This window comes from Cygnus atratus, chromosome 1, assembly GCF_013377495.2.
Source record: "Cygnus atratus isolate AKBS03 ecotype Queensland, Australia chromosome 1, CAtr_DNAZoo_HiC_assembly, whole genome shotgun sequence".
In the NCBI taxonomy this organism is placed as follows: Eukaryota; Metazoa; Chordata; class Aves; order Anseriformes; family Anatidae; genus Cygnus; species Cygnus atratus.
In genome coordinates, this window is record NC_066362.1 from 119,269,595 (window position 1) to 119,289,041 (window position 19,447).

At 43.1% G+C, this 19,447-nt stretch overlaps 1 protein-coding gene across 1 annotated transcript in view; it reads left to right on the forward strand.

Annotated features, from left to right (window-relative positions):
- Positions 1-19,447, forward strand: part of SRPX (sushi repeat containing protein X-linked) — a 46,459-nt gene that overhangs the window by 24,897 nt on the left and 2,115 nt on the right. Inside the window, exons 2-9 of the mRNA XM_035542121.2 lie at positions 750-809; positions 7,400-7,591; positions 8,071-8,247; positions 14,316-14,442; positions 15,584-15,705; positions 16,354-16,533; positions 17,002-17,135; positions 18,477-18,598. Coding sequence (XP_035398014.1) covers positions 750-809; positions 7,400-7,591; positions 8,071-8,247; positions 14,316-14,442; positions 15,584-15,705; positions 16,354-16,533; positions 17,002-17,135; positions 18,477-18,598 — 1,114 coding nt within the window. The remainder of the gene's footprint in view (positions 1-749; positions 810-7,399; positions 7,592-8,070; positions 8,248-14,315; positions 14,443-15,583; positions 15,706-16,353; positions 16,534-17,001; positions 17,136-18,476; positions 18,599-19,447) is intronic.

Sequence of the window (19,447 nt, forward strand, 5' to 3'; positions counted from 1 at the left end):
TTTTGAAGGCTTTATTGATGGTCACCATGATTTATTGATGAATTACTTCAATGTTTGCACTCTGAACGGTTTCTGATTGTTATAAAGCAGTTTCTACCGTTGTTATAACAAAACTTATAGGTGTTGTGCAGATCTTTAGAAGTGCAGGAATGTACAATTTATTTTGAACAACCACAGAAGACTGCTTGATAGCAAACTGTTCTTTTGGTATGAGTGTAACTTGTGTTTGCAGGTAACGTAACTCAGTGTTCTGGTTTTGGTGTGAAGATCACACAGGTTGTAAACGAGGGTTGTTCTTGAGTTACACACATTTTACTTCTGCTGTTTGGCCTGGTGGCTGTTAACAATGGCCTGATGGCCACTTACACTATGGAACCACTTTATAGTGAAATCTTTGGTGTGGCCCTTCGCTTGTGCCTCCTCTGCTCAAGAGATCAACTTCTTGACGGGTGGGCTTTCCAAAGCAGAGGAGCTGTGACTTGAATTGTGCAGCATGGCGTTGCACGACATAGCTCTAGGAGCTGTGAGAGAGATTTTTATTTCACTTGATTATCAAATCAATTTGCCCCTTCCAAATTCACTATAAATTGGGTCTGCTGTGAATCTGAGCTTCGGAGAAGCCCATGCTAATGGCGTTGCATAGATTATTGCATCCTAATCTTGCATGTCTTTTGGCAAAGCTTTCTTTTATTCTTAATTTATATTTCCTTTCTTGCTGTAGTTTTCCTCTCTTTATTTTTCTGTTGTAGGATCGGGATATTCACCCCTTGAAGACGATGAAGATGTGTATGCACGCAATAGATATAAAGGTGAATGCTTCGCTTATGTGCTAATTGAGGATCAGCTGGTTGCTGAGGGCTTCCTTTTTCTTTTCATGGATTATAAAATCTTGCAGATCCAACTCCATGGGTTTTTTTGTTGTTTTGTTTTGTTTTCCCATGGATTTGATATCAAGATTTATGTTTTACCTTTTTTTAACAACGGAAATTAGACCAAGTCTCGATCACTACTCATGCACAGAATAAGTAACTTTTGCACTGCTGTGGCTCTTGGTAGTTCAGGCTGCAAGATCATGAAAATCTGTGAAGAGCTTCTCTTCTTTCTTCTTCATACATCGTAACAAAACCATCAATGATAAGCTGACTAAAAACCTGGGCCTATTGATGGTAACGTATAGAAGTACATGCAAGAGAACATGATTTTCATGACTTTTTTCCGTAGAATTGTTTTCATTTCAGGTAAACTTGCTACCTGAAATGTTAAGTGAAGTGTGTTTAACAAATGAACACGTATGTTGTAAAACAAATTCTGTAGCTGGATGAAGGAGTGAATAGGCTTGCATGTTTATAAAGTGAATTCAGGTTTTCTTCCATATTCTAGAATATTTTGCTGTTCAGCAAGATTGAGAAACTTTATGCCACTAGTTGTAAATCTTCTATTTGCTATGCCCATTTTCTTGAAAAAGTCCATCTCAATATGGCTCTCCTCTGCCAAAATCCATCAGAAGCCCAAACAATAAAGAAACTTGGTATTTTTATCACTTTAAATGGCAGCTGTTGCTTTTTAGTAAACTGATCTGTGAACATTCAAGAATTGTAATGTACTTATTTTGATTACTTGAGAACACTGGATGTTGGTGTTGTGTTGTATGTTAGTGCTACTTCGCAGAGAATTAATGGGCCTTAAAGAAGAGGTAAGTCATAACGTTATTCAGACATTTCTGAGCAGCAGTTATACTGTGGTTATATTGCTGGTTTCATAAAGTTCTTACATTCCTCACAGTAAAATACTTCCGTGTAAAATTTTGCCGTAAAACAGATGCATATTTCTCTAAAGCTTTGTTTGTGTAAACTAATTTTTCTTTGCCTTTTAACATGTAACCCTCTGTGGACCCTTAGAAAAAGAATCCCAGAGATCATGAAGATAAATCAATGCCAATTCATGCCAGGGCAGGCAAGTAGTTAAAATGCGGATTCTGTATAAATTCCTTTTGTACGGTGATCCAAAATGGATTATATTAATGTCAGCCAAAATGTCACTGGGGTAAGTGAAACATAATGACTCATTCACACAGATATTAAAAACTACCCCGAGCTTGGAAGCTCTACTGCCAAATGTTGAAGATCAGACAATGCGAATCTAAGAGTATAAAGCATGGAGCAGAAAAGGCTCGCTCTTCATTAGCATACTTATTTAAGTTGGTAACGGGGGGAAGGGGAGTAGAGAAGGACAAAGCGAGGAAAAATGGCCTAAGTAGCTGTGTTCAGAGGAGCTCCTTGAATGTGCAGTCCAGCATTTTGGTTATGGCCTGTTGCTTGGTCAACAAAACTTCCCAGTAGCAAGTAACTAAATGAGATTGCTTAACTTGTGTTAACATACGTGAGCAGTGCTGTGTTTTTTTCTTTGCACACTAAACAGTGCACAAGCAAGCACACAGATTTGTCCGTATTAGACACGTGCAAACAAAAAAAATGGCAGTTTATGGGAGGGAACTGACCTCCTACCAAACCCTTTTGTCTCCATCTGGATGTTTTTCAGCTTGCTCAGCTTTCCAGAGAAACATTGCTGAGACTTTCTGTATTTGCAGCATTTTTACAGAGCTTTTCCCTCCCTCCCTGGTGAACCTGCTGCTCTGCTGGCTGGTGTACCGGCCAGTACAACAGGTCATTTTGCATGCTGATTACGAAGGAAAACTGAGACTGATGTTTAAACAGGGCTGAGGGGGCTGGGAAAAACGATGCTCTCAAAAACGCTTTCCTTCCTGCCACTTGGCATGGCTGTCTTGGATCGCGTTTTATGAGGAAAAGCTTCCCAAACACAGCAGTTCCTGTGTTCATCACTGCTCTAATGCCAGCGGCTCCGATGGTCCTGGTTCTCCTAACATGTTTTCTCAAACACTGTAGTGAACAAACAGTAGCCCCAGCTGTAGAGGCAACATTGTGGCTTCGGCCATTTCTGCTTGCTGTCTCTTTTCCAGTGGTTTCAGATAGAGCTGAGTCTTTGAAGTGTTTTACTACTAAATGATAATGCAGCCTATTGTATCGCTAAGGAATGGTGAGAACTGTCCATTAAACAGAAAAACACTGTATAGGACTTGTACCTAAAAACTCGAATTTCATTTGCTTGAACAGAACCCCCATGAAGCTCCAGAAGAAATGCCTAGGAAACTTGAAGCCTCTCTTACAGCCAAAGCTTCCAGGAACAGGGCTGATCTTGTCTTGAGGCAGGGAATAGATGTGACCTCTCCAGCCCTTATCCAGCCTTAATATTCCAGAAATACTACACATAGCTGCTTAGCCTTTGAAAAACAGTATGTGCCTTCACTTAAAAATAAACAGGCTTTGATCTGAAACTTTGTAGTGTTGTTTGATGTGCTTTCAGGCACATAAAGCTTTTCAAGTTAGCTGGTTTTTATTCAGTGATATCAGTTGGTCCAAACCCAGATTCTTGCCCCCTTATGAACCCTGCCTCACCCATTTTCTCCTAATCGCTTTCAGTTTCAGAGTAAGCATAATAATATTTTAGATCAAACAGATGTTCCTCCTAAGCTCTTCCAGTTATCTGCATCCAAAAGCATGTCTGTTTTTGTTTTTTTATTTCTAACAGTATCATTTGGTCCAGTAAAAGAAGTACTACCTCTCCCTAGGAGCCTTGCCCTCTTTCTCTCTGTAGACCACCATAGGTGCCACGATACCATAGCAAGTTGTTCTTTTTTTCTTCTTCAGCATTCAGTTTGTGCATTTGTTAGCTGTTAGCCATTTTTTTTAAATATGTGTAGTTGTTTACTCAAGGCAAGCATGTTTGTAAAGCCACAAAAATTCTGAGAAAAACTCTGGCATGTTTGCAGTACCTGGAGCAGCTGCTTTGCCTTACTGACTGGCCTGCCGATCGTATTGCACAGTGTGTTTGTCTTAGCGCCCCTTGTGAAGGAAATCGGTCATGCTCATTTGCAGTTTATGTATGCAGAAAACCTTAGGCATAAATAATTAGAGCTGATTAGACAAAAAAATGCCTAGCTAGCCCAGCCTGGCACACTGTGCATTACCCCAGTTGTGCCCCTTCAGTCAGTGGCATTCCCCTACAGGCTTCAGGCTTAGGCCCTTATTCTCATTGACGTCCGGGGCATGAGAAAAGAAAGTGGGACAGAAGGGATTGAAATCTGGGGGGAAGGGTTAGTCAGCCCACTGAAGGGGTGATTATACAAAAGGTGTAGTTAGCTCGGGAGGAGGAGGAAGATTTCTGCAGCAGATGGAGGAGGCAGAGGCTGCCTCTGTGAATCCAACGCGCGAGGCCTGCCCTCAGGTCTGAGACTGCGCCCACAGCAGCGGGGTCGGCAGCTGAGGAGGCTGCAGAGATGGGCACTGCTGTTGCTCATGACTTGAGCAGTAGCTGACTGTTCTTGATAGCTTGTGCTCCTCGTGGGCTCTCCCAGTTTTCATTTGGTTCACAGCAAGCACTGTGAGAGAGCCATGATGATACAACCCTTTAACAGTGTGGCCTGAATCATAGAATCACGGAGTGGTTTGGGTAGGAAGGGACCTTAAAGATCATCTAATCTCAACCCCCCGCCATGGGCAGGGACACCCCCCACCAGACCTGGTTGCCCAAGGCCCCATCCAGCCTGGCCTTGAACACCTCCAAGGATGGGGCATCCATGGCTTCTCTGGGCAGCCTGTGCCAGTGCCTCAGTCAGTTGATAATTTTTTTTTATTTTTTCTGTTATTTATTTATTTATTTATTTATTTTGGTAGCTATAGGGTAGAGATTAGGTTGAAGAACAGGGATCAGTTCTTCTAAAACAAACCCACCCTCCACCAAACTACTTTTTCAATATTGTGAGGTAAATAGTATGTATTTGGCATTCAGTACTTTCAGGAAACAGGAGGATAGGTGGGGAAGAAAAAAAAGAGATGGGATGGTTGTGTGGCTGGGCCAAACAGCTGAGCTGCACGCTGCCCCAACCTGCCGTTGGGCTCCTCTGCTGATTTCCCCCTGCCTCAGTTATGGCACGTTTGGTGGCGATGCAAATAATGCCATGTATGTGTCTTTGTCAGGAGTTTTCAGATGTATTGGTGAAATTCAAAAATAAGCACACCACAGTGCAGTAAGACTTCTTCAGAAACCAAATAGCCTAGAGCTCTTGGACTAGTCAAAACCCTGATAACGAGTCTCTGATTTTAGTCCTCAGGTGCTCTTTACTGCTTCTTTGCAACCAACACAGCAAAACGTGGGCTGTAAATCCAGTGTCTGTGGGGAAAGAGCAAATATGGCCTAGAGACATCCTACCGTGAATATAAACTGTAACAGCCTGTGTTGAGTTTTGCTTTTGTATGCAAAACTGATCCCAATCATGTAGAAAAATGTACATAACTACTACAAGAATTAAGAGTTAGAAGTAAAAATCTGCCAAAGCGTTGCTTTTTTTCCAGAAGTTATTTTTAAATGTCTCCTATGACTTAGTAAGGATGAAAGCTGAAACTCTTTGTCTAGGGCTTTTTGTTTGTTTGTTTTCTCTTTTCCTGTCTCTCTGTCAGACTTCTCTAGGACCTTGCAAGTTTTGTTACTATGTCCCACATGTCACACAGTGTCACGCAGGATTTCAGGCCCTGTCGTCTCTCTCTTTCGCCTTGCAGTCCCTCCATCCCTGTAGGCATGTCCTTCTCAGATCTTGGAGCTGAGAAGGGGCAGGCTTAGTCACTGCTTGTATAGGAAACTCCTGCTGAAAAGCTGCCCAGTGCAGAAGAAGCAGTGCTTTCTTAGTGCACGCTGTTGTCAAAGCTCAACACAGATTTTGAAGCTTTTTCTGTGAAGCAGAGATCTATCTGATACTGCACCCATCAGTATGGTGTTAAGTACTCACAAGAAGACAGTATCTACATCGTGACTACTTTAAAGTGATGATTAATTATTAAAAATTTAATTTTATAGGCATTTGGGTTTCCCTTTCTCTCACAAATTTGGTAGAAGCATTATCCATGAAGTCCCAGCAAAATTCCAGCTTTCCTCTGACTTGGCAGATGCATCCACAGGCTGAAGGAGCTGGGCTTGTTCAGCCTGGAGAAGAGAAGGCTCTGGGGACACCTTACAGCAGCAATCCAGGAGCTAAAGGGGGCCTACAGGAAAGCTGGGGAAGGACTCTTGGTCAGGGAGTGTGATAGGAGAAGGGGGAATGGCTTTAAACTGTGAAAGAGGGTAGATTTAGATTAGATAGTAGAAAGAAATTCTTCACAGTAAGGATGGTGAGGCCCTGGCACAGGCTGCCCAGAGAAGCTGTGGATGCCCTGTCCCTGAAGGTGTTAAAGGCCAGGCTGGATGGGGCTTTGGGCAACCTGGTCTGGTGGGAGGTGTCCCTGCCCATGATCTTTAAGGTCCCTTCCAACCCAAACCGCTCTGTGATTCCATGATCCATGTCACTGTCCTGCGTCCAGGAGCAACTAGTAAGTGGTTCTCCTACTCCAGGCCGTGGGTCCATGTTATTAGGGAAGGTGGCCCCCTACCCATCTTTGAGGTGAGGAGTGCAACACATGAAGACTGGACTTGTGAGAACTGGATTTAGAGCACGATTTAGGTTTCTGCAGCTTGGGTTCCTTTTCCTATGTGCGTGCTAAGTGTATGCTCATAAAGGAACAGACCCTCTGAAGGATTTGACAGGAGGAAGTGCAGGTTTTGTGCTGTCAAATATATGCGTTGTGCTTGAATGCACACGTTGCACGGGGAAGCTTCAAATGACTGCCAAAAACAGTTAAATTAAGGTTAGATCTTTCTCAAGACCTCCTCAGGTAGTCTGCTGGAGCAGACAGTTGCCTTCAGATTTAACCATGGCAGTGATACTGTACGCATTTGCTGGTAGAAGGCTGTTTTGTTGGTGATACAGAGTGTTTGAATGTTTCAGTGTGGCACCAGAGACCTGCTGAGAACTGTAAGGAAGGTGTTGTACTTGCCCACTTTTCAGTTCAGCTTTAAGCCTGGGTGCTAACTTGCAAATTAAACTTGCAAAAATTTGTTACCAAAGAGAAGTTAGATGCATCCATTTAAACGCAAGAGGGGGGGGGAAAAAAGCTCTGTCTGTCATCGCTCTGTCCACATGGTGGCACACTTATTCCATGGACAAAAAAAAAACAAACAACCAGATTTCCCCCTCCTACCCCCCCAGTATATTGGCTATGATCTTTAATGTTTGTAATAAAAAAGAGCTGCCAGGCCTTGAAGGCCTGACCTTCTGCTGTGTGAGCACTGTTACTTCTCCACTGTTGAGGATAGGGGTCTTTTTAAATAAGATATTTTTTCTGTTTCTTCTCTGTGACCTTGAATAAATTTATATTTGTGTCTGCCCTTTTACATTTTGTGAAGTATTGTGTGTGTTGTTTTTTTTGTTTTTGTTTTTAATTCTCTGTGCTAGAAACACCATGGTGCTCTCCCATTAAGGTGAAACATGGTTATGCAAACTGCAGGACACCTCAAGGGGAATATTACAAGAACGTGCTGGGGACAAGATGCGACATTCGTTGTCAAAAAGGCTACGAACTGCACGGCCCTCAGCAGCTCATTTGTCAGTCAAGCAAACGCTGGTCCGGGAAGGTGCTGTGCAAGCGTGAGTAGTGCTGGGCTCCGTGCGTGTGGGCTGCTCCCCAGACTGGGCAGCCACTGGGTTCTGCTTGTTTTGGGGCTCGGTGTAGCTGCAGCCTGCGAGTGCTAAGGTGTTCAAAGGAAACAGCCATCTGCTGATGGTCATTTGTATTATAGATATCAACAATTTGTTTGGCTACGTAGACTGGCTTGTCACCTGAGGATGTTGCAGGCGTACACGGCATGATAAGTATCATGAGAGGACAAAGATAATGAGTGTGGGATTTTTATGAGTGTGGGATGTTGATTTGTAGGGAGAGTTTTATGACAAGAGCCATAAAACTTCTTTAAAATGTCATCCATCATGGGTTTTGTAAGCTGACGCTATTTGTATTGGATGTCTGAGTGGGCTCTTGCAGTAAAACATTTTCTGAGAAGACAGTAGCTGAGTGACACTACTCTAAAAAGTGGGATTTCCATAAATCCGTGTTTCCTGTTTTGCAGAGAAGCGCTGCCCCACCCTCTCCATGCCAACCAACGGGGGCTTCAAGTGTCTGGATGGCGCCTACTTCGGCTCGAGGTGCGAGTACTACTGCTCGCCGGGATACCAGCTGAAAGGCGACCGCATAGTGACGTGCATGGACAACAAAGTCTGGAGCGGCCGGCCAGCTTCCTGCGTGGGTGAGTAGGATGCTCTGTCTGCATCTTGAGGGCTCTCTGGAGCTGCTGCTGCTTGGGTCCTGCAAATGAATTCCAAAATGTGCTTGTCTCTGGTTCCTGGGGGAAGAAAAGCAGCTGTCCTTTTTGGAAACAGGGAACAGTTTTCCAAGGGATACAGTATGCTCTCTGTCCCTTAGTACTCAGTCACAAGTGGCCATCTTTCTAGTGCACGCACTGTCAGCTCCAGGCATTGCCACTTTAATAAAGATCGTAGAATCATTAGGGTTGGAAAAGCCCTCCCAAGATCATCTGGTCCAACCATCCCCCTACCACCAATGTCACGCACTAAACCATGTCCCTAAGCACCATGTCCAACCTTTCCTTAAACACCGCCAGAGATGAGGCTACTATCAGTGGTCTGTGCTTTACAACACTTACAACAACCCTCCCTGATCTCACGGGTGACTCTTTTTCTAGGTTGTAATTACCTTGCTGCTTTTCTAGCAAGGTCTCTGTGCTGCCATGCTGTCTGTCTGTCATGCTGCCTATAATTTAATGATAAAACAAGTTGGAAACTAAACCCTTTTTCTGACCTCCCTTGTTGCATTCGGGTTTTGCTATCAAGGCCTCCAGCAATTCCTGGTGAATATGGGTGGATTATAGTCATCAGCGTGGCTGCAGTGAGCTAGGCTGAGTTTCAGCCAAGTTCACGTGAGTTACGCCAGCAATTTGCATTAGGTAGTCAGCAGTCTCCTTGGAACCCTGGCTGGAATAACTGTTTTTATATCCATACATCAAAACAGAGAGAAACAAATGTTGAGATTTAACTTTTCTTCTTACTAATGAGATTTCAGCAGATAGTGAGGTCCCAGCTGGTGTTCTTGTTTCTGGGAAGTCTCTGATTAAAGGGTCAGCAGCTACCCACAAAAGAAAGCACTTTATGGCCATCTGAATTGGCTACCAGTAATTTAAGCTCATGGATGGCAGGATATTTATGCTCAGGTTTTTTTGTGTATGATAATTTGGTTTTCCTCAGAGTGCCTGTGGCTCAGTCTAGGTTAGTAGATATCTTTGGAGTCTCTCCACTGTGGCTTTCCATTCATAGAATTTTATTTAGTTTTCCTGTTACTTGCTGTTGTACAAATGTATAAATGATCCTGCTGCTTGGATCCAACCTGTTTGTGGTATCTCTTGTTTTTATTTACAAAAACAAGCTGTGTCCTTTGCAGTGGTGTGTGCAGAGGAAGAAAAACAAACCCTTTTAGGTTTGGGAATGATAAAATGTTGTTTCTCTGTATTTCCTGGCACTTTCAGAACCTCATCTGCTTGCAGCAACAGGGTGCTTATTACAGAGGATGCTGTCTTGCAGAGTAGGGGGTAAGCAAATACAGTTTGATCAAAAAAGAGAAGCTAGGGATAGCACTTACACTTCTTTTTTGTTCCAGAAATGCAGGTTGGTTGTTATACAGGATACGATTGCAAGTCGCAAGTAACCCAGTAAAAGTAAGACCATTATTTAAGTTCTGACAATACCACACAGAGGTATGGAGAGGACCCCTTCAAACCTTGTGTGCACACAGTTCTTGCACTTAGCAAGTTAAGCACTTAGCAAACTGTTGAAGATTATTTTTGGCCTGTTGACAGGTAGGAAGGGGACTTTTTTTCTGACCAGACATGACCATAACAGCATAATGCGGTTTGTGATTCAACACACATCCCTTACTGTAATTCAGTAGTACAAAGACACCGTAGTGAACTGGGCCAAAGCTTCCCATGGACCAGAAGAGAACTGGCTGAGCAAAGGCTCTTCCTTGTTTTCAGCTGAGGATTAAAATTAAGGTGAGGGGAGCAATGAAATGCAAAGGCAAGGGGCTTTTTATTATTTATTTATTTGTTACTCTAGACATATGAGCAATTAGTTGCACTGTGCACAGTGGGGATGTTTCACATGATCACAGCCACGGGCTGGTAAAGTTCATGTCACTGGGAACAGGTAGGGAAGAGACCTGGGGACACCACAGGTATTACCATAAGTATGGATAATTACTCCAGACCCGAATTTATAATCCTCTTGAAAACATGGGGCTCTCCTCTACCCTTTCATACTGTAGTTGCACTGCTTAGCATTTTTGCCCATAAGCACTTGGGGTTCACAGTGCGATATTGAAAACCCATGTAGGAAAGGGATCAGGCTAGTATCATTGCTGAAACAGGTATTCATTAAAATGGGAAATATTATTTTTTCCAAGAAAATTAGGTATGTTTTAACAGTCACTTATGGAAGTCCTTATAGAATTCCTACAGTATTCTGTCCTAAAAAACGAGCCTGTCTCCTGTCGCTCCTGTAAGGAGAAGGATGTCCTCATTGATGCTGAAATAACTTCAACTATAAAAGCTCAATGTATAGCCAGTTCGGTTATCAGTTAGCTAAAAATGCCAATGCTCACTTGAATATTGTATGCATAATGCACTGTAACATAGATTGAAACAGGTATTTTCCTCCAGAAGATTGAAAAATGTCACCTTTTTTTCCTTCCATGAAGGTTTCATTTTCCTGCAGATTGTCTAAGAGGTGCTGTGGTAAATGGCTTGCACCGTGCTAAGTCATCCTTTTGTCACCTCCTCGGAAGATCTCGTATCGATAGGTAGTAAACGAACAGCTTCCAGCCACGATGCCTGAAACAAGCTCTGCACTCTGAGTCATTAATTATACAGGCTCTGATAATGGATGTTTTGAAATACAGAGCAGTGCCTTGTGGAGGGGGTGGGGAGAGCAGAACAATGTTTTTCATTCACCCTTTCATGCTTTTGAGTCTCTTAATCTCTTCAAGCTTTTGACGCAGAATAATGTTTTGAATTAACTTCCAGCCGTCGTTAACATCATCAGCAAGCAGTAATGACAGGGTTTTTATGTAGCAGCAGGCTGTTTACCTACCCCACACGGACTCTTCAGTAAGCATTGGCCATTCAATACCATCCCCTCTCCTGCTTTCCTGGTAAGACCTCTCCTCACCCCAAGCTCACAAGCAACTGCGAGCGAGGCAGTAAGGGCCACTCCCAGAAGTATGTAAAACAGAGTAAATCCAAAAGCTATTAAAAAACTTAGCATTTTTGCTCCTCGAAGTTCAAAAGGCTGCTTTAAAATTGAATACTCCTCTGCTGAATATTCCTCTGCTTTAATGCTGCCATTTCTGCAACACCGCTGCCAAGCATGGGACAGGGTACCAGTTGCTGCTGCTGAGGAGCCAAGAAAAGTGGTATCTGACAAGAATGTAAGAGCAGTGGCAGAACAGCTCCGAATTTTTTTAAGAAAACTCCTTTTCCCTGCCTATGCTGTCAACTTTGCAGGCAAGATTCACCCGTTGACTACACAGCTCTGCCAAACAGCTTAAATAAATGGCTCTGATGTGTCATCGGTCTTTCAGCAGTGATGCTGCAGTAACAGCGTAAGAACAGCCGTGGGGGGCCGGAGCACCTTGCAGTGTCCTGGCTCCAGCTCTGGCCAGGAATTACGTGCTAAGTGAGAGTCTGTGACAAGCCACCGCTTCCAGGATCTTTTTTCCCTCTTCTAAAAACCTCCCCAGCAGTCAGCAATCTTACCTCCGCTGGGGTTTGTTTTGGAATCAGCTTAATTTTCTAACCTCCAGGTGGGCACCTCACTCATGTCGCACATTTGCATTGAAGATTTGGGGGGTTGTGTTTCGGTTTTGTCACCTGTGCGTTTGCCTGTATGTTCTGTGGTCACCACCTCTGCATTTAAATGATTTCTTTTTCTGCCCTGTCTTCCCTCTGCCAAGCTGTGGCCAAAGTGCTCACGCTGCAGGAGGGCGTGCGAAAAAGGACCTGAGAGCTGGAGCTGCTTGGTGTAACAATCCCAGAGGCCCCTTGAGATAAAGAGCCTCTTTGGTAGACAGCTGCATTCCCGCGGTCCATTTCAAAGTGGAATTATTCTTTCTGGTGGGGTTCGTTCAGTGCCTGTTGAATGCTAAGAGACATTGGAAATGACCGAAGAAAATATCTTTTCCAGGATTTTTTACGTCCAGCTAACAAGGCTGCCTGGGCCCTGGCTGCTTGGTGATTTGGTTCCCGCAGGAGCTGTATGTCTTGTCTTGGTGATGTGGAAGTCCAGGCTGGGTTGTACCAGCCAGTCTTCTGCATGCTAAATAATGCAATGAGCTTTCTAATGAATTAAGTGCTTAAAGCGCTGGGTTCGTAAATACCACTCAGACTTTTGTTCCATCCTTACATTTATTTAATTCATCCTGTCAATACCGGGGTGCTGAGCTGTAGCACAGCAAACTGACCAGGCAAGAAGCAGACGTGGTGAGATCTGGCTGGTTTTCACCCTAGTTCATCTGTGCTGTGGGTTACTGAGAGCAGTGCGGTTTTGCAGAGGAGGGCAGAGCTCTCAGCTACGGTGTGAGCAGGTCTCCACACATAACAGGAATATATTCTAAAAATAAGGGAGTGAAAAAGAAACATGAGGAAAGGAGACAAAGTGCTCCCTGCAGCTGGAGTGGAAGCTTGGAAATCCTGCTGACTCATCCTACAGCAGGATCTGTGCGTGCCCTCACCGAGTGCATAAGTTAAAAGAAGCATAAAGAAAAAAATAAGTGTGTTATGTATCTTTAGTAAAGTGCGTTAGTGTAAAGTACAGGAAACTTCAAAAGCTGTTCAGAGGACTCTCTTTATTTTTGCTGTACTCTGTGTAGTGTGAACCTACTCTTGCTAGCTCCAATTTCTAGTAGGATCTAGAAAGAAATGAACAGTTATCATACCAGTACTATAGGGAGATATATATTTCATTGTTTATTAAAAAGAAAAAAGAAAAAAACAGTTTTTCTTTCCGTAAGGCAGTTTGTAATATTCCCCATGTTTTCTGAGTAACTTTGGTATGACACTTACTTGCCAGTGCCTCCTGGAAATAGGGAGAAGCGAATTTTTTGGGGTCCTGAGTTCCTGGAATACCATAGCAGGGTTGCACTTGTCCTCATTATACTGGTAGGAAACACTGTGTTGCTTTAGAATATGAGGGTCTATAAAATCATCTTATATATTTGATGCTTTATAAATACCTAAACCTTTTCTCGTTTAATTTCCTTTTTTGAAAGACAGCCAGTTTGTAATTTGTGTCTGCCATGCAAATGAAAAACCAAGGCCTGCCACCCTTTAAATATCAGCAGCATTTTAGGGACTGTCTTCTATTTGCAGGTGAAGAGCAATCCCATGTCACTGCTTATTTGCAAAGCCTGGTGTGTGACTCCATGGATTTAGACTTCATTTTGGGCATAACCCAAGAGATGGTAAAAAGAAAAAAAAAAGAGACTAAGTTATTTAAAGTAGATGTTTCAATGCTTGTGATGGTGTTTGGACTTGGTTCACCTGTGAATTTCTCCTCTGCTGGCTGTATTGACAAGGAAAGACAAGTAGCTGTGCATCACCTTTATCCTGCACATCAGCATCTCTTATCATCACCACTGGTCTCTTTCTGCTGAATGATCGTCGCAGCATTCTGGTAGCACTTAATCAAACTTTCACTCGAGCTCTACATTTTGCTTTGTATTACCCTTAAGGCATTATTACAAGAATTACTTGAGAAAATCAAATGCAGCAGCAATTCTCAGCAAAATAATGATGATTTTATCAATCTTCTGCTGCTTCTCTTTTGCCATTGCTGCAGGAAAAAATAACCAACAAGTTCACGGCAATGTGCAAAGTTAACGTGCAGAGACAGGTTTATGTTCGGCGCTGTACAGACATAGGTAATCCCAACAAACACTGCACAGATGTACAACAGACAGAGCAGGTAAACAGAAGGTCCGTGCTCCTTGGGTACAATCTCAGGCATCCTTCCTTAGAGTTCAAAGCTAAAGGCACGTAATTTTTTGGCAACATGTTTTAAATGGTGACTATATAGGGAAAGTTATGAGAGGTACTTTGGCTCCGCCTGCCTTGGTTGGATCAGCTCTGGTGCTGAGGAGGCCACCTGAACGCGGCCCCGGGTTACACCAACGGCAGGGAGCTGTGAAGAACGTGAGTTGCTAGAACAGACGCACAGGTGCCCATTTCTCTGAGGTTTATTTCAACAGATACAGAGCCTCCGAGAATCCAGTGCCCGAGCGTGAAGGAGAAAACCGCAGAGCCCAACAAGCTGACGGCCAGAGTCTTCTGGGACACCCCGGAGGGAAGGGACACCGCCGATGGGATTTTGACAGAGTGGGTGGAAATCTCTGATGTCTGTATTTTCTCTTTTTTTATTCCTAGGATCCTTGGTTAGTAATTCAGCTCATGAGGGTGGCCAGGACTCTTTCCTCTTCACTCATTAAAGATGCTTATTTATAGGTGTTGTGTATCAATGACCTGTAAAGAATTGCTTTAACTGAAAAAGAAAAAAACTGACAGCTTGGAGGTGAATCCCCCAGGACCTGGCATGTAGAATGGTAGCAAATTAGTGTGGTTATTTCAGAGCTGATGGATTAAATAACAGTAGCATTTTGATTGCACCTGCGAAATTTTCCAGAGCTGCTTTATGGGTCTCTTCTCATATCGACAAGTTTTTTTACACAAAACAATGGAAAGAGAATACTGCATTGGAGGAAGGGAAAGACAATTTTGACTGTCTTTAAAAAATATATTGTGTCACAATATTTGTGATCATTTTTAAGCTTCTTCCTGAAGCAGTGCTGGCTGTCAGAAGTCTCTAACTGCTGTTAAAGAGTTCTTTGGTTACCTTTAAAGTAATGCTTCTCATTTGAAACTTAAGTAGCTATAAATATTTCATTTAAACTTAACAGTTTCTTCAGAAATCCTGTTCATCTTTATGGTTTCGTAGTTCTACTTTCCAGAAGAGCAAAGGTGCATATGCGATGGTGCCACTGTCTCTGATTTGCCCACCTGTATCATACAGGATTTATATCCATCTATCTAGCTTATTGTAAGGGTAGCAGTATAGTGTGTATATCTATATATATATATATGCTTCTTTCAGGAGGCAAGTTAAATCTTTTAAAAGTATATTAGTGGACTGGTTAAGCTTAACCAAAATTTCTTGGGCATTACATGATGGTTGGCTATGCTATGAATTGTCTTTTAGGAAACAAGCACTCCTTGACTGCTCTGCTCCCTTCTTGTCAGCAGGACAGGTCCCTTTTGTTAAGAACGGGACCTGCATATTTGACTGCCCTGGTCTCTGCTTTGCAGTTTCTTCCTGTGCTTGCTCTCTGTCTTCAGTCATGTAGCACAGCCAGACAAGCTCAGCATGCACCAGACTTCACTCTTTTTAGGCTTCTACAGCTTTGGCAGTAGGACAATACTGGTGAATTTATGAATGTTTGTCCCATTTTATCTCCTGTTTTAGTGTTATTTTGAAAGGCCTGCCACCAGGGTCACATTTTCCAGAAGGCGACCACAAAATCCAATATACCGTATATGACAGAGCTGAAAACAAAGGCACTTGCAAATTTCTCGTTAAAGTCAGAGGTAAGATTGATGTTTTACACTATAAATACAGGCACTGATTTGCATCTGGCTTAGGAGGCAGTTTTAGAAACATCCTCAGCTCTATATTTGTCTGCATAAATATGTGTATATAAAGCTGATGTTGACTCTGTAACTGAGTGCACCATCCTGCTCCTGCTGGCTCCCTGGGGACCCAGGCTTGTAGCAGAGTGGGCACCAGGCGCTCCGCAAGTTGCGGAAGGGCTCTGCTGATCAGTCCTGCTCCATAACGTTGAGCCCGTGGGCTGCTGAAAAAAATAACTGAGGGATTTTTTTCAGCTATGCTTCACATCTGTCAAGAAGGGTTTCTCTTTCACCGGGTGTTGCAATCCGGAGTCAAATCCATGGAGAAGGGATCTCTTTGTGTAGCGTGACCTTTGGTCACCCTATACCACAGTCACATCTACGCACACACACCCATCTGCATCATTTTAATTTACATATGATTTAAGAAGGGGTTTGGTTTTTTTGTTTGTTTGCTTGTTTGTGTTTTGTTTTTACATCCTTTAACAATAGAGGTAGCAAATAGAAAAACATCTTCCATCCTGGTATTCCATTGGCCGTGCTACCCGAGTAGCGAGCTGATTCATGCCTTGTCTTTCATTTTTTTCACCTCTTTCTTACCTTAAGTCAGGCGCTGTGTGAAATTAAACGTCCCGGATAATGGCTACATCAAGTGTTCAGGTGATGGAAATAACTATGGTGCTACGTGCGAGTTCTCCTGCATTGGTGGCTACGAGCTGCAAGGAAGCCCGGCTAGAGTGTGCCAGTACAATCTGGGGTGGTCGGGAGTGGAGCCAACCTGTGCACGTAAGTGAGTATTTCAGCACTTTACCGGAAGGGCTACCGGAGCACTGGTTCTCACAGAAGAGAGAATCTGGGAAGGGGACCTGGGGTGGAATACAGCTACAAACTCTAATGCCCTAGAGACAAGAAACTCAGCATCTTCGTCTTCCTGCCAATTTGCATTTACACCTGAAACATCGGCTACCTTTGGCTGTTCTGTCCTAGGAGGTAACGATGGTGCCTTAAAACTGGCAGTGTGTTTCAGCCCAGACCTTTGTACAAAACTTTACATACTGGAGTCGATCCACCTTGTAAGCCAGAGTACAGCTTAAGATAAAATTGTTGGCTTCTATGAGGCCAGTCTTTCACTTGTATCCTCTTTATATTATTCTCTTGTTGCTGTGCTTCTGGTACCTAACAGTTGTTTGTCCTTTTAGAACTAGATCTCTTTTCAGTTATGCTCTATAACTTTTGTTTTAAATTTAATTCTAGCCATGAATATTAACGTGAATGTGAGGACTGCAGCTGCGCTTCTGGATCAATTTTATGAGAAGCGAAGGCTGCTAATTATTTCAACTCCTACTGCAGCCAACTTCTTCTACAGGATGCAGTTGGGAATGCTGCAGGTAAAGCACAGTTCAGGGTGGGTTGCAGGGGGTTGTAGCAACCACTTTTTCTCTTTAAAGACACAGGAGAACAAGCTCTACTGTTGGTATAAATCTGTAAACTTCAGATGCTGCACTGCAGCCAGCAGAGGATCTAGCTGAAGTGGTGGTGGTTCTGGATTAATCCTTTTAATGTTTGTTTTACTTTAAACATCTCCCCAGTTTCTAATTTGGCTCTGTTCTGGATTGTACTGCCTCTGACTGACCAGTTACTCAATCCTGGGCAGTTTTGGCCCTCTTCCACCCTCCCAAGATTAAATTAATATTAAACTTGTGCTCTAATAAGCACTCCCTAACTCAGTTCCTAGAGGAGTTAGGAAAAAAAAACAAACCAAAACAAAACATCCAGCACTTCAGTGGCTACACTTCATGCAAACCAGGCTTACAGGCTTTGTAACTACAATATGAAAAATGTGAAGAAACAGATAGAAATAAAATAGAAATAACTTGTGTATCAGCAGACAAAGGACCAGAGGCTCAGCATAGAAATCACCCGGAGTGGAGATACCACTGTGGTATTTTGTTCCAAATAAGGGAAAAAAAAAAAAAAAAAAGAACACCTGGTAATGGTCCTTATGTTATTTTTTTTTCTCTTGTTGGGTTCTTGCTAGACTAAGGGGTGTACCTCAAAAATGTATCTGTGTCCTGGGGAAGCAGTCAGTCCTGTGTTCTTTCACAGTGGCAAATGCTAGCACATTGTTTCTTTTCCCACAAGTGGAACAACATCCAGAAAGAATAGTTATTGTGTTATGAACGTGATAATGTTTTTAACTGCTGGCTTCGGTCACAGGTGTGTTAGAAACAAAATGAAAAGCTTTTCTTTTCCCACAGTAGATTACTTGGGCAAGAAAATTCAATATATTGATTGAAATGAGGTAGTTTCAAATACTATTTTAATGGCCGTATTACTTTTCCCACTGCTTGGTCAAACAAGTCGGCATGAAAAAAAATGACTTTCTGCAATTGCCTTCCGTTTCACATACTTTGCTTTGATTACCAGATGAGATTACTGGCACAAAGCTTAATACAGTGATACGCTGGCATCTTTTCATGTCATTACAACACAAGTATACATTTCTCCTAGGTGGTCCCTGTGTGGTGGTGTTCTCAGAGTAGCTAAGAATCCATCGTTTAACTGCCCTTGGAGTTGTGAGGCTGTAGTTCTTTGCAGTGGGAATGAGAGACCCTTCAAAGCACATTCATTTCAATTTAAACCATCTCACTAACGCAAGATCAGACCAGTTATGAACAACAACCCAATGTTCTCTCTAACATCTCTCTCTCTTCTTCTAACCCTTGCAGCCAGCACAGTGTGGTCTAGACCTCCGACATGTTACCGTTGTTGAATTGGTTGGTGTCTTCCCCGCACAGATAGGAAGAATAGGGGTAAAGCTGCTGCCCCCATCACTTGCACTGCAACTCAGGTAAAGTGAGGTTTGGCTACTGTTGTGTGTGCACTGTAGCATATATAACGTATTGCTTTTGATTTCCTGCATCGTATTATCTAAATAGGTGTATTATACTGTAGTGTACTTAGCTCAACATGGGAAGGTATGTAGATGTTCATGAGTAAGTTTCAGCATTAGTTCCCTCTCTATTAACTGTGAAATAGCTGCTGAAAATTCATAGGCGTTTGGGATTTATGAAATTAAGAGCATAGGCTTCAGTGTGTTTCGTATTTAAAGGGGCTGACTCTTTCAAGTGCTGTGCCTCCCTTGCTTCTTTGCTCAAACCAAATGGCACTGGATTTAGGTGAGCTCTCTGTGCATCCCCTCATGTCTTTATGGGTCTGAGTCACTGAAAACACTTCGTGTTTGTATTTGTGCTGGAGCTGGCCTGCTGCAGTCCTGCTGGCCTGCAATCACTTTGCAAGAACAGCCTCGGAGCAGCTGCCAGCGCAGCCCCAAACGTCGCCACCGGCTCATCATGGCTGCGGCCAGGCCAGAGGAGAAGCAGTGGTTGTTTTATGAAGCCCCACATGTAGATATGATATGGGCAGTATTTCAAAGGGTAACTGAGCTCAGCCTCCCCAGCCTGACTGACATTCAACAGTTTTACTAAAGTCTAAACTGTTTTGACTTAGTTTTGGACAAGCAGGGGGTTGGTTTTTACTTGAAAGGGAAACTTCAAGTGCCAGCACTGCCTAGGGTTAGGAGGGCTACAAGAGCCAAAAGCAAAGGCCTGTTTGGCAGGGAAAGAAGTTGTTACTTGGGAAAGAAGTCCAGGAGCATTTTAGGCAGCATCTTCTGTGATATGCCTAAGAAAATGGTGTA